The sequence below is a fragment of the Physcomitrium patens genome, chromosome 11, assembly GCF_059467195.1.
Source record: "Physcomitrium patens ecotype Gransden chromosome 11, ASM5946719v1, whole genome shotgun sequence".
NCBI lineage: Eukaryota > Viridiplantae > Streptophyta > Bryopsida > Funariales > Funariaceae > Physcomitrium > Physcomitrium patens.
Genome location: NC_143420.1, coordinates 2,278,988 through 2,292,420, shown reverse-complemented (window position 1 = coordinate 2,292,420; position 13,433 = coordinate 2,278,988). Strand labels below are relative to the sequence as shown.

Sequence of the window (13,433 nt, the reverse complement as noted above, 5' to 3'; positions counted from 1 at the left end):
TGCTATAAAAAGAACTATAGTAGCATTTTACAAGATTCTTAAAATTTAAATAATCTTAAATAATTCTTTAAATAAAATTATGACCCACCTAGGTTTTTTAATAATACATGGTTATTCACCTATATTCTTGTGTAATTCGTTCTCAATGCATTTTATTTTAGCATTAGAAATCTTATTCATCACTTCTTGTATCTTTTAAAAATAAACCTGTAACAATATACTTTCATGAATAACTAATACTCTGTAGTCCAATGACAATTCAGAGGTTATCATATTGACCAATAATCAATGTGTAACTATGCATATTAAAACAAAAATGAAGCAACAATGTCGGCAAATTCAAAATCAAGACATGTGCATTGTCGCATTACTGTATGGTGGGTGCTCATTGGAGATATGCTAGATGTTCTAAATCAACTCTCGTAACATGGTTTTGGCAGGTGACTGAAGTGAGTTGGAGAGCAAGGATAAAAGAACTACTTCCCAATTCTCAACCACAATTATCATCACTCTAAACACCCAGCACGCAGCAAGCATATGACAACAAGGTTGATCCATCTGAGTTCACTTCAACCAATCCATAAATGAACCTCATGAGTTACGCTAGTCACTGGGAGCTGGAAACGTTTGCCCTATGTTTCTTTTGAACACGAAAAGCAGTGCATCTAGATATCTACCTACAAGTCAACGACGTATCAGTCTTAATGTACTTGAAGATCAACCCTAAAAGTGCCAAAGGCATAATAGAATGAGCACTCAGCCAACTGATTTGCAGCGTGGTTATGTCTAATGAAAACACAATCCGCCCAAACCACGTACATAAAACTCTTCAGAAGCCTGATTACAAAACATAGCAGAGCAGGAGAATAAAGTGCGCCCAACCAAACTCTTACTAGTGGCAAAATCAACAACAGCTTTTTCTGCAATGCAACATATTTAGACTATCAATCACTGAAACCTTCCACTTTGCATGAATAAGTACATTTAGCTCGACGTCACAACCCACTTCACTCCATTCGTCAAAATCGCAGACTCTAAGAAAGATCGAGAACCAAACATTACTGCTCAATCTAAACAGACCGTCAGTAATATCTGAGCCCTTCGTCCCAAGACTAATACTGCCCAACCTAAGACCCCTATAACCTGGAACGCTACTCGCACCAACTCTGTATAACATCGACACACTACTCTACAACCCATCATTGCCCATCAGCCTTTCTTCAATGTATTCACACAGGAGCCACGCCAGCTTCAAGCGTTTCACATTTATTTGACTACCCACACGAAGGTGATGCAATATACCTTGGAAATCGTCGATGATGGAATATTCGCTACGATCGCTTTATCCGTGACATGTGGAGTTAAAATGGAAATAACTTAGCTCCAATGCGAAAACTCCCATCCCAAGCCACCGATGGCTGTTCTAAACACCGCCAACCAGCTCCCACATGGAAAGTGGAACATCCACTTTAGACAGGACCGAGACATGAAATCTGTCGATACGATACAACTGAGCGCCATCAAGTACTTTCATGATCCTATTATATTCTTTCCTAATATCCCATCTTCATCGCTTCCATCTATACATGAGAAACGCGCCTCCAGATTTCCCTTCCATCACACAACACAGAAAGAGTCCAGTGGCACAACCACGAATGGTACATAACGCTGATCCCGCCCTAAACAAGTCAGCTTCCTTTACAGTCTAAAAGGAACTTGGAAAGAGAGAGAGAGAGAGAGAGAGAGAGAGAGAGAGAGAGAACTAAACTAAAATTAAAACCAAAACAAACCTCTAGGCCATCAATCTATGTTCAAAACTGAAGCTTATGGGCACGAATCAACTTCCACCCATTCGCCCACCCACATCGACCGTGCATTGCTACAACACCCAAAAACATCGTCTCAATATGGACTTGCAGACCTGTTGTTCCCTATTCTACCAATCCGCCGCTGATTTCTGTCCAGCCTTCAATGTTCCTGGACATCTGCTTTGTGTCAAACATCCTAACTTTCTTCATCCATACTCTCATTTTATCCATAGCACCACTGTCGTTTATCTGCATTAGGCTAAATTGCCTCCAAACCCTTCTAGGCAGCTTCATCCCGTCACAAAAGCCCCCAAGAAGAACTCCGATATCAAGACGGACAGCCCCGCCGCTTCCCACGAGCCAACGCCCAGCAACACAATCCGCACTCTTCCGTCACCTTCTCTCGCAAACATCCTAAGCATCTCCAACCCCTCTCATCTTCGAAGCGTCCACTTGTTCCCAATTCATTGCTACTGCTGCTGCTGTTGGATGACTAGGGCCAGACTATTCTTCTTCTCTTTTGCAGCCTCGATGGCTTGTTTGATTCTTTCCGCGGGCCCCAGCTTGATGTGCAGCCGGTGCTTGCTTCGCAACTGATCCAGTAACACCGTGATGTCTCTAGAATTGATCAGAGTGTATTCGTCCATATCTTCCTGCAGCATCGCATCGATGATGCTTGGAGGAACATTATAACCCTCAAAAAGGGCCATCAAAGCTGGGGCATTGACGTGGTCTCGTTCCAAGTCTTCCAACGCTCTTTTCCTTTTCCTTCGTCCCTGAACCGGCGATATTTTGGGGATCGTTTCTGATGTTTGATCACCTTCACCACCTGCACTCTCTAGGTAGTACATCCTGTCCCCGTCCTCTCCAGGTGTTCGAATGCCCAGAGGTGTGCCACCATTCTCCAAGCCCAAGGGTGAATCTGCTCCTCCAAGCCCACCCCCGCTACGCACGTGCCTCGGATTTGCTCCAATCAACTCATCCATCATGTCATAAAATATCCACTTTGATGTCACGGATCCCGACACACGTTTCTTCTCTCTCTCCACTTTGTATCGTTTCTTAAGATTATCCACCTGAGTTTTACACGATTCATCAGACATCAAACTAGATCATTGGCCATTACAAATTCAAAAGTCTGTCCATGCAGAAACTGGTATAATGTAATAAGAGCAATAACAATGACCATATGAGAGTTAAATGGGTTAACACACCTTAATGCGGCACTGCTCCTGCGTCTTTGGTATACCATCCACTAAATTGCCCTGCAGCATGAATAGAGAGATAGTACAAGTCAGTGCAAGCGTAATTTTCCAGGCCGTTTCTGAACTTTCAGTGTACAACATTTCAGCATAACACATGATATGCACCAACCTCCAGATAAAGAGAAAGTGCAAGGTCAGGATACGTAATCAGCATCAGAATTCCGAGAAACGCAACAAAACAAAACTAAAAAAAAACAAACACCAGTGAATACATCAGGTTGCAAGGCATCAGCCACATTTAAAAGCAGAAGCATAAGAGACGATGATCGTGACACAGCTACAGTTTAGACGCAAACCCAGAAACAAAGAGTATTCCAATTCAAGATCAAAAACCTGGAAGATTTTCGAACTCCGAACAATCCCAAGATAGCATGCGTAGCACTTCCCATCACCAAACAGTACACAAGAGCCTCACGACAAAATCGAGCTTGTTAAACACTACGCATGACGAGCTATCGTCTTTGGTTACCACTATCTTGAAATTAAGTAGAATCTGAACAATTTTCCCAAAGCCTTCTAGCTCCAAGAGCCTTATAACTCCAAGACTTCCGTTATAACGGTGCTAAAGCCGTTGTACACATTCGATCAGTTGGTCGGAAATATCACACCAATCCAATTCCATGTGAAACCTAAAATAAAGTCAGACTTTCTTTTTTCTATCTCTCAATCGTAATTTCATTCCAGAAGTCCTATTTGAAGCTCTTCCATCACTCAGCTCCCCTCTATGCATTGCCCGCTGCAATTGGCCTCAAGTGTCGTCAACATCCTCTTCCCAACCCCAACTCTCCGCAACCGATACAAACCAACACCAATAAAATAAATTAAAAAATTAAAACAAAACAAAGAAAACACGGCTTCGTAATGACACCCGAGCAGAACATTCGAAAACCGAAACCATCCAATACCGTCAGTGAGCCGCGGCTGTTCACCCTCGCCGCAATGTCGGCCCAAATCTTGCTCGTAAAATTCCCGCGATCAAGAGCGCGGTACTTCTCCCCAAACGCCTGCAACAACACCGTCGTGGCGGTCTCGCTCCACTCGATAACCGGGTCCCGCGAAGACCGTCCGCGTAGCTTTCCAACCTGCGGGCTATTCGCCGTTCCAGCATCGCCCTCACTCATCTGCCGCTCCCGGCCCTCCATCTTTGCATCCACTCGGAGCATGGCGGCGCCCAAGCCCCCGAGCTTCGCATCCATATCTTCCACCACGCCGTGCTTCCCGTTCCCTAACTCCACCCCATACGCATGCGCGTGTTCGTGTCCATTCTCATGCCCCCGGTCGCCAAACACCACGACGTGCCCCGGGTGCTGGACTTTCCCCATCGCGTCATGGTCGTGGACCCCGAGCCCCTTCTCACCATACAAAATCCGCTGTTGCTCGTGCTCCTGCTGTTCGCTCAGCATCCTCAACCCCTGCACCTGCGGTGCCAGGTCCATCCTGCCCACCACCACATGGTGGTCTTCGCAGGCCATGGCATCCATACCGCCCGCTCCTTCGCCATCTCCCGGATGCTGTTGCTGCTGATGCTGCTCGTGATGCAGCATCATCTCGCGGAACGATGATGGCACCACCGCCACCACCTCCGTCGTCCTCGTCGTCGTCGTTGTCGTCGTCGTTGCTGCGTTGCCCTCCCTCCCACCCACCACCACCACCACCACCACCACCCTCAACGACGTTCCCCTTTTTTCCGTGTTCCAACAGTTGCCGCTCGTGGATGCGATGAACTAACTCTCTCAACCCCCCCCCCCTCCTTCCCTCCCTTCCCTTCCCTTCCCCTGGCCCCGCCCAACTCCGTCCGTAGCTCTCTCCTCCACGGCGCAACGATAATGATATGATGATATGCTTGGATGGATGCAACTCTGCTCCTCCCTCGCTCCACCCCTTCAACACTCTCTCCCTCTCTCCCTCGCTCTCTCCACCATCCGGCGACGCACGCAAGAGTCTCACGGAGGCACGGAAAGAGAGTGTAACTGTTTCTCATCTCATTCTCGTGCTTCCCCTGCCCTGCCCTGCCCTGCCCTGCCTTGCCTTGTCTACCGATCCAGGCCTTCTCCGACCTACCTCCAATGACTTTTACTTTATATTTTACTTTTTGTCTTTTGCCTTTTGCTTTTTGTGTTGCGCATCGCAACCTTTCCCCGTTGCGTGCTACCGCGCAATGCGGAGCGAAACTGGGAAAGATGCAAAAGGTGAGTGTCCGTCCTTGTCCCTTTCCTCCTCGTTCTCCGCCTGGATTCGCCGCCTGCTTTGCCCCCCCATCTGGCCCCGTTTTTGCCCTTTTCACACTGGCTTCGTCCAAGGGCTTTGTGCTGGGTGGCCCTGCATTCTTTTTCTTCACTTCTGGTTTTTGTCAATCCTTTTCACTCTAAATCTGCTTTTGCCTTTTTGTATTGATATCGTGCAACTGAACATACATCCACTTTCGTCATTTTTTTCAATTGGGTCTTGGTTTTATAAAGGTTTAAGAGTAAGAATGTATAATATGCAAAGATCCCACGTATGTAAAAGCTGATCACTAATTGTGAAGTTGATGGGGGCTTGGAACATTAAGTAAATGTAGAGGGAAGCATCAGTTTTCAACGGCTTTGCAAGAAAAATCCTCTTACTTATCATAACCTTGATTATTAAATAGATTGGAAATGATTGTCTGTTTGAGTTTCATGATCAATTAATAACTGAAAGATGTGGAATATTCGTACGCATGTAGTTTATTTTGTCTGTATTCTTGTTCCAAATTATTATATTTATCAGTTGAATCATTGGTTTATATTTGATTCCCTTAGGAAAACTCAATGTGAGGCTAAATGAATATATATATATATATATATATAATGCGATTTTGTCACTGTGGAGTCCAATACACTTGTTCCACTGAAAGTACTGATATGATTTTTGATAATTATATTTTGAAATTATGATATATGTGTGTGTGTGTATTTGTTAGGATCAAAGTACTTCAAATTTAATACATAAAAATATTATTACCTGATATCTATCAAACTACGAGTTTAATAATAGTAATGATAATAATAACAATAATTACTTCAGAGAAAATACATATTTTTAACATTGTAAGTCAATTTTATTAGAATTATATTCTTTTAAGCTTGACTTATATTTCAATTCACACACACACACACACACACACACACATATATATATATATATATATATAACCAAATTTGAGATTGAAAGTATCTTTTATCATTACAATTGCAACCAACCCTGTTAATCAGAATTTTTTTCTTTCTTAATATATATAAATACATATATACATGCGTACATGATAAAATATTGAATTTAAGGATATCAATATTTTGGATAAAAATTAGATAATATGTAAAATAATATTATACATCTTATCCAGTTACTTTTCAAAACACAACTCAACATGAAAATTTCTCAAGTACAAACATTTTCATTACATATGTTATATTATAAAGTAAACATAAAAGTATAGTTTTTTTTTTAAAAAAAAATTACATAAATATGAGTTTCAATATAAATATGCTGGTGATTAAAACCACTATTATTTAGAACAATACATTCATGTATATAAATATATATAGTAATTTCATTATAATGAATTATAATATTAAAGTTTTCCAAATAAAAAAGTTAAGATCTCAAATCATATAAGTACTAAAAAAAAATTGTGCCAAACATTATAAAAGATTTTAAAAAAACAATGGGAATTTGTATGAACTTCAATTGTAAAATTACTATCATGACATTTAGATTTATATTCTTTTATGCATTTTTTTCGGATAAAAAGTGGTTATACAACATCTGATTTTGCAATAAAAACAAAATCACAACAAATCATGATTTTCATATTTTGCTTTGTAGACTGTCATAGTTAAGATTTAATAGAAATAAATGTTGAAAGCATTCCTATCAATAAACTGACATTTTTTTATCATCTAATTTAAATGGTAATTCAACTAATAATAACAATAATTTTATTTCAACAATAGTTTGGAATACATAATTTGTAAAAGATGATATGCTATCTATAAAATATTGAAAAATCAAGTAAGTAGCATTAAAAACAACATTATAATATTCTTGTTATGATAAACTGTTTTCAAATTTCAAAAATAGAGTATATTTATTTATATGCACATATTTCAATTTATGCAACAAAAAAAGCATATGTCTGTGCAAGATATTTATCTTGTAGCAATGTCTTGGCATCAAGGAGAGAAGAAAGACAAAAATGATGTAAGGTGATTCTTCCAGCTTTTGAATCTTTTTGGTTTGGATCACAAGAACATATAGTTTATACTTTTTCTTTTCTTTTGTTCTAAAATAAATTTAAACTATGAATGACATTTTTGTTGCAAAAATATTGTCTAAAATAATTATCCAATAAGAAATAGTGAGTTTCAATATCTTTGAAAAGTTACAATTTACTTACAATTTATTAAAAGTGATACAAAAAATAATTGGTAAGCATTTTTATAAAAATATTATTTAAAAAATATCATATTTTTAGAGTATAAGATAATACATTTAATAAAATTTTGGTGCAAGTTTTTTTTTTTTTTTCTCTCCAAATAATAATAAAATAGAAGTATATATATATATATATATATATATACACACACATGGGAATTTAAAATAGATCCATGCTTTTACTCAATAGACCCACCCTTGATGAAGAACACGGTAATCATGATATAATGTGGCTAGTTTTTATTGGTTGTAGATCTGGTAGTGGAAAAATAAATATAGATTTTTTTTTATTTTTTATTTTTATTTTTTTCCATTTCATTTCATTTCATGATGGTTAAAAAGGATGGATAAATTTAGTTAAAATTTGGGTCCATTTAACATTCCCCTACCTACCAACCCATCTATCGATATATATATATATATATATATGAAAATAAAAAGGTGTATAGTAGATTCTTCTTGAATTCAAACTTGGAAGTATCATTAGACTTTGAAGGATTTCTCTTCATATCACGAATAAGAGGATCAGAAGACATACTTGACTGAACTTGATTAATGAAAGTTGAAACAACAGTTAATGTATGAGATTTTCGAATTTGAATCCATAAGTGATAAATAAAAACAATAAATTTGAAATATTGGCAAAGAGCATCTGTTGTAGAAAAGGAGTCAATAAATCTTTTGAGAGAAAGATAAGGAGAAACATTATTCAACTTGTCAGGAATACTGGGCCCGTTAACCAAACGAGCCAGAATCGGCCACGTGGCAGTAGAGGCATAGGTTCGGTATCCGAGCCTGGCAGGCATTCATATCTGTGGAGTTAGTCAGACCGAGCAGCTTAGGATGCATTATCGTCGCCGGGGTCACCATCTCTGGATTTTGATGCCTCCATCTTCATCGCTAACTAAATTTGGCCATGGCCGCTCTTCGGCTCCATTAGGTTCTCGCTTTGACGCACAGACCACACACGGCACTCCGTTTCTCGGCGCAGACCCTGGGAAGTCTGTGTTTTGTGTGTCTCGAGAATTAACTTTACTCTTTCTTTCTAGGCAAATTACGGCGACGAGTTTTGATTCGGCTCCGGAAGCTGCTCACAGGTCGTGGGTGATACGGATCTGATTGTGCCGACGGAAGCGACGATTGGCTAATCAGGAGCTGCTTACTTAAACAACCGGGTTTCGGGGTGTAGTTGTGAGTAGACTTGGCAAGTTGGGAGGGGGAGGACAAGAGTTCGAGGTAATCGATTTGGATTTTTTTCTTAAAGTGCTTGCTCAAAGGATCGGGTCATCTCTTCGATCGCGTTAGATCCTTTAGTGGGGTTTAGTGTGGAGAGGATTCTGATCTGTTGCGTGTAGGTCAATCGCTTTTGGCAGTGGGAGCGGAAGTAGAAGAGGTTGTGTGGTAGTGAATAGTCGCTTGTTGTTTTTTTGAGTGTTAATTTTAATTTTAATATCTTTTTCAGGTGATACGATCTTTGCAGCGATGGCGGAATGGCAGGAGAAAGTGCAGTCTATGATCTTAGGTTTTGTATTTGCATTCATGGTGATGAAGCTTATCTCGGTTATATCTTCATTCCGAAGTGCAAATTTGCGAGTGACACGTGCGGCGGACGAGGAGGGTCTGGTTGCAGGACTCGGTTCGGTCGATGAGCAAAACGCTCCTCTTGTTGGGACCGATGAGGAGGTTGAAGCCGACGGTGGTGATGAAAAGGAGGATCATGTTGATGATTCATCTTCTTCTGAATCCGGAACTGAGGACGATGCTGCTCCAACCTCTCGGCCTCGCGAGGTTTGCACTACTGACACGGCGGCTGTTTCTGAAGCTGAATCTAAGGACGAGGAAGTAAAACCTAAGGACGATGAGGAAGTTGAAGAGATCATTACACCCGGTGCTCAATCCTTGAAAGCCTTGGTATGTTTTCTAGCATGTTCAATCATCGCCGCCATTGTACCTCACCTCTATTCTTTCAGTTGGTTTGGTGTTTCTTTCGAAGGTCTACGTCTGAGATGATCTGTAAAACGTCGTGATTATAGTTCGTCAACCTTGTCGAGTACTATAGTATGTTTGCAAGATGATAGGGTTATAGTTCCGCTTGGGCACTTGATTGCCCGAAAGGCTCTCTGGTGGGATTTTGATTTCGTGAATGATTTTGTTGGATTGGTCACAGACATCCGATAACTCGTGAACAGCGTGCGGGGAGCACATCATCAAATAGTGCTCTCGCAAGTACAGGGTCCTTTAGATTTAGGAAACAGATAGACCTCGGAGCAGCAGTATGTTGTGTTATCGTGTAACACCTTCTAAGTCTTAAGGAGGGTAATCCAAAGATCTGCAGATGTACGAGTAGATTTGCGCTCGATGGAATCGACAGCTACTGCTGCTTTAGGAGCACTCCAATGTCAATAACGTGAAGCAGCTTCAACCATGAAAATTCTGTTCTGTTTGCAGTAAAGAATTGTGTTGTTGTTTTCTCAAGTCGTTCATGTTGTTGCATGGTGAAGGGTTATTCCTTGATTCGATGAGCTTGTAAGAATTGCTAGATCATTCAGCATCTTGACTGTGCTTCATCTAAGTTGATATCGTAGTGCTGGCCAGCTCAATGGTAGTTTTTCCATTTTCTGGGCGGGTGCCTGTTATGCGGCAGTGTTCAACTGTGCGCGTAGCTTTGTGTCTTTATTTACTGAAATCTTAGTGCCTGAAACTAATGAATTGGAGAATGGTAACAGCTGACTACTGTTTTTCTATAATCTTGTACGTTTAGACTCAAGTCTCGTAAGGCCTAGGGACTAATCTTGTGTTATTCATGTTTATTTTCATTAGGTATGCTTTGCCTGTATACAAATTATGGAGGTCAAATATATGTCTGCATCAACAATCAATATATATATATATATATATATATACACACAATTATTTGTTTTGTTGTCTGTTGTTTTAATTTCCTTTTCAAATTTAATTACTTATTTTTGGTGTGATTTAAAAACCTTCGAACCAAAGTTTCGATCTCACACTTCTTGTTAGATTCAATAGCAGTCTCCCGTTTTGCTAGTATTAGATGTATTAATTCTATGCTTGACTTTGGACTAGTAAAAGATTACGTGCTGCACCTCAACTTAACAAGCTCTAGGGGAACAAACCGTTTGTACCATTGTCGTGCTATTTTTATGCTAGTGGAGATCAGTAGTTGGTTCACTCGATGCAGATTGTAGTATGGTACGATGCTTATCTGTCGAAATGTAGGTAGTCTTGTTATGTTGGCTCATGATTAATATTTGAAACTCCGCATCACTTGTCGACCAGTGGCTAAAATGTCAAGTTAAGCTGTGTACCTCTAGGACACATGTAGCTGCCATCAGTAGCGAATTGGTGTTACATTGGTGTACAAATTTAGCCCCACGAAGTCGTGGCGAGACCTATCCCATCATTATTAAGTGTTGGAAACTGTTGATAACAATCAAGTTATAAGCTTATCCAGTTCAGAGTGCAATATTTAGAATTAGGAAAGTACATGTACATGAGTTGCTATTAATATAATTTACTGACAGTTTCAGTAACTTGCTGTCAACTTCATGGGTTTTCTGAAACAATCTTTATGGTTGTTCAGGTTGTACTCGTAGGATTCTGAATAGTGTGATCATTTTTTCCAGAGTGAACAGGTTGCTGATGATGTTGGGGCAGAGCTGGAGGAGGAGAACGAAACGGATGACTGGGAAGGTGTAGAAAGCACCGATTTAGAGAGACTCTTCGGGGCTGCTTCTACCTATGCGGATAACATGGTTGCTATGTTTGGTGTGAAGCCTTCAACGGATGCCATGCTGCAGCTACAGGCTTTGTACAAGATAGCCACTGAAGGCCCTTGCTCTACTTCTCAGCCATCAGCTTTTCAGCCGTCTGCTCGTGCCAAATGGTAACACTTCCACTCAGTGGCAAGAATATCTGAGCGTACCAATGTGCTGTTTGATGAAGCCAATTACTTCCTGACAAGCATGGTGGCTTTCAGACATGGAATGTAAAAACAGGTTAAGAAGACTGCAGTTATTTTGATTTTGCTTCTTGTATTGTCAAATTCACTCAAAGACTTGAATTTCCTGGTATTGTATTAGGATTTACTTATGGATAACGTTTTAATACCGAGTTTCTTGCTACCATAATCTGCAAGCCCTGATGAACAATAGCGAGTTGTTCAAACGTGATAGCTGATGAGCCAAAGTGCAACGTAATAATCTAAGCAGAGTAATAGACTGGAATAGTTTTTGAGAATGAATTTTGAAATGGAGTCTCTTTTTTAACAGGAATGCGTGGCAGCAGCTTGGAAGTATGTCTCAAGAAGAGGCTATGGAAAAGTACATCTCTGTTCTGACAGAGATTAATCCTGCTTGGTATGAGAGTTATCAGAAGGTAAAGTCTTAGAGGTTATACGACATATAAGCCACCTATTTGGATGTCTCTTCGTAAAGTAGATGCTCTATGCTTTTTGTATTATGTGTTATATACCATGCGTGGTGGATTTTTGTGAATTATGAGATTTGGAAGGCTTATCCATGAATATTATGGCTGGGAGGATTTATCTTAGAACTTAATCTGCTTTCATTCAGTAACTGTGTTTTCCAAGCAATTTCTGTGAGCTAATGCAAATGTAACAAACCAAAGAGACTGTATAAGCGTTAGTGGAACTAAAAGAAGGAAGTTTCTCGCAGACAAGAGAAACAGTGAAGGGATCTGGCGAACAGACGACGACGACTCCGAAAGGGGAACACGCAGAGTACGTTCCCCGCAGATCTGTCTCCTACAAAGAATTTAGATGCAACTAATTTTTACATTTATGATCAGTATTAACCTGAGAAATGTCTTTCTTGTTGTTCTTATGGGTTGTACATTTTACGTTCTCATTTTGAATTTCAAATTGGGGATCACTTGCAATTCAATGCCAAAAACTTCTCTGGGTGGCTTATTTTCTAGGTTTTTTTAATCAAGTATAGCATACATTTTTGAATCACTAGTTGCGAGTTGGAGTTCTATTGTAACACTCGTATACTTCAGGATGACATCTAATGTGGCTTGGTCTGTTTGTATGAACAAAAAAATTGTTTGTGATTTTGCAGTTAAGCAGAACCATTCCACGCATCCAATTAGTGAGCAAGAGGCGGCTGTCGAACATCTCGTTGAGCATGGAGCTGCTGTAAATGCTACTGACAGTAATAGAATTTATGTCCTGATACAAATTCTACGACACGCGTTATGGTTTCAAGGCTCTTCGACTTGACATGGCAGTCTCCATTCCATATTCAAGACATGCAATTAACGACTCCTTAAAAAGTGGCATCAGATCTAGCAGATGTCAAGGAGCCCTTCTGCACGAACTGCAATCTGTATTGCTATGTACCTTCGTATTTGTGAATTTTCCTAGATGTTGTAAATGTTTGTCTAGTTATCTCTATTAGTTCCAGAACTGTCTAAAATAGAACTTGATGTATAGGTTGTAGTATTTTGTCTATATGCGAATTATGTCCATTGTGAAAATGCAAAGAATTGACATTGATGTTCAAAATTTGTTATGAAATGTTTCTCTTTATCATGAAATAAAGAAATAACACAATAAAAATCGGATGAAAGTGCCATGATGTTGCCTTTTTCCTGTAACCATTGCAGTTTCCACGGTTGTAGCCCAGCCACGGATCAAGATATCTTAGAAAGTTACAACCTGGTTAGAACAGAGACCGGTTGAAATAAAAGTAGATATTGGTTATAGTCATTACGAATTTATCTCGGTAATACGGCATTTACTGCTCAAAACGGCATGCATTCCTTAGTTGCGGCGTAGGCGGTCCAACACTTGCCATGCAGTTGTTCGTTTTTACCGAACAAGACAAAGATGGTGTGAAGAAAGGAAAACCAAACAGAA

General features: G+C 40.0%; 2 protein-coding genes across 4 annotated transcripts; one reads left to right on the top strand and one right to left on the bottom strand.

Annotated features, from left to right (window-relative positions):
* Positions 1-935: 935 nt before the first annotated feature.
* LOC112288783 (uncharacterized) lies at positions 936-4,705 on the bottom strand. The gene is made up of 3 exons (XM_024533333.3): positions 3,979-4,705; positions 3,023-3,073; positions 936-2,884 (listed from the first exon to the last, which is right to left on the bottom strand). Exons 1-3 carry the CDS (start codon positions 4,618-4,620, stop codon positions 2,279-2,281), a joined length of 1,299 nt encoding a protein of 432 aa, XP_024389101.1. The 5' UTR covers positions 4,621-4,705; the 3' UTR covers positions 936-2,278.
* A 3,673-nt stretch (positions 4,706-8,378) lies between these two features.
* Positions 8,379-13,133, top strand: LOC112288565 (acyl-CoA-binding domain-containing protein 2). Of its 3 annotated transcripts, none has more exons than XM_024532851.3 (6): positions 8,379-8,767; positions 8,994-9,442; positions 11,188-11,438; positions 11,824-11,929; positions 12,229-12,293; positions 12,634-13,133. In XM_024532851.3, exons 2-6 carry the CDS (start codon positions 9,014-9,016, stop codon positions 12,635-12,637), a joined length of 855 nt encoding a protein of 284 aa, XP_024388619.1. In that variant the 5' UTR covers positions 8,379-8,767; positions 8,994-9,013; the 3' UTR covers positions 12,638-13,133. The 3 variants fall into 3 exon arrangements, 2 of the variants coding, with proteins under 2 accessions (XP_024388619.1, XP_024388618.1); XM_024532850.3 differs by having other exon boundaries at positions 11,179-11,438; XR_002971604.3 differs by lacking the exons at positions 12,229-12,293; positions 12,634-13,133 and having other exon boundaries at positions 11,179-11,550.
* The last annotated feature ends 300 nt before the right edge of the window (positions 13,134-13,433 follow it).

Coding starts and splice junctions, on each gene's coding strand:
- LOC112288565 (XM_024532850.3), top strand. CDS start 9,014: ATGGCGGAATGGCAGGAGAAAGTGCAGTCTATGATCTTAGGTTTTGTA. Junction 9,443..11,178: donor CTCAATCCTTGAAAGCCTTG/GTATGTTTTCTA, acceptor CATTTTTTCCAG/AGTGAACAGGTTGCTGATGA. Junction 11,930..12,228: donor GGTATGAGAGTTATCAGAAG/GTAAAGTCTTAG, acceptor AGTTTCTCGCAG/ACAAGAGAAACAGTGAAGGG.
- LOC112288783 (XM_024533333.3), bottom strand. CDS start 4,620: ATGATGCTGCATCACGAGCAGCATCAGCAGCAACAGCATCCGGGAGAT. Junction 3,074..3,978: donor ACAGCCGCGGCTCACTGACG/GTATTGGATGGT, acceptor TTCATGCTGCAG/GGCAATTTAGTGGATGGTAT. Junction 2,885..3,022: donor AGGAGCAGTGCCGCATTAAG/GTGTGTTAACCC, acceptor TGTAAAACTCAG/GTGGATAATCTTAAGAAACG.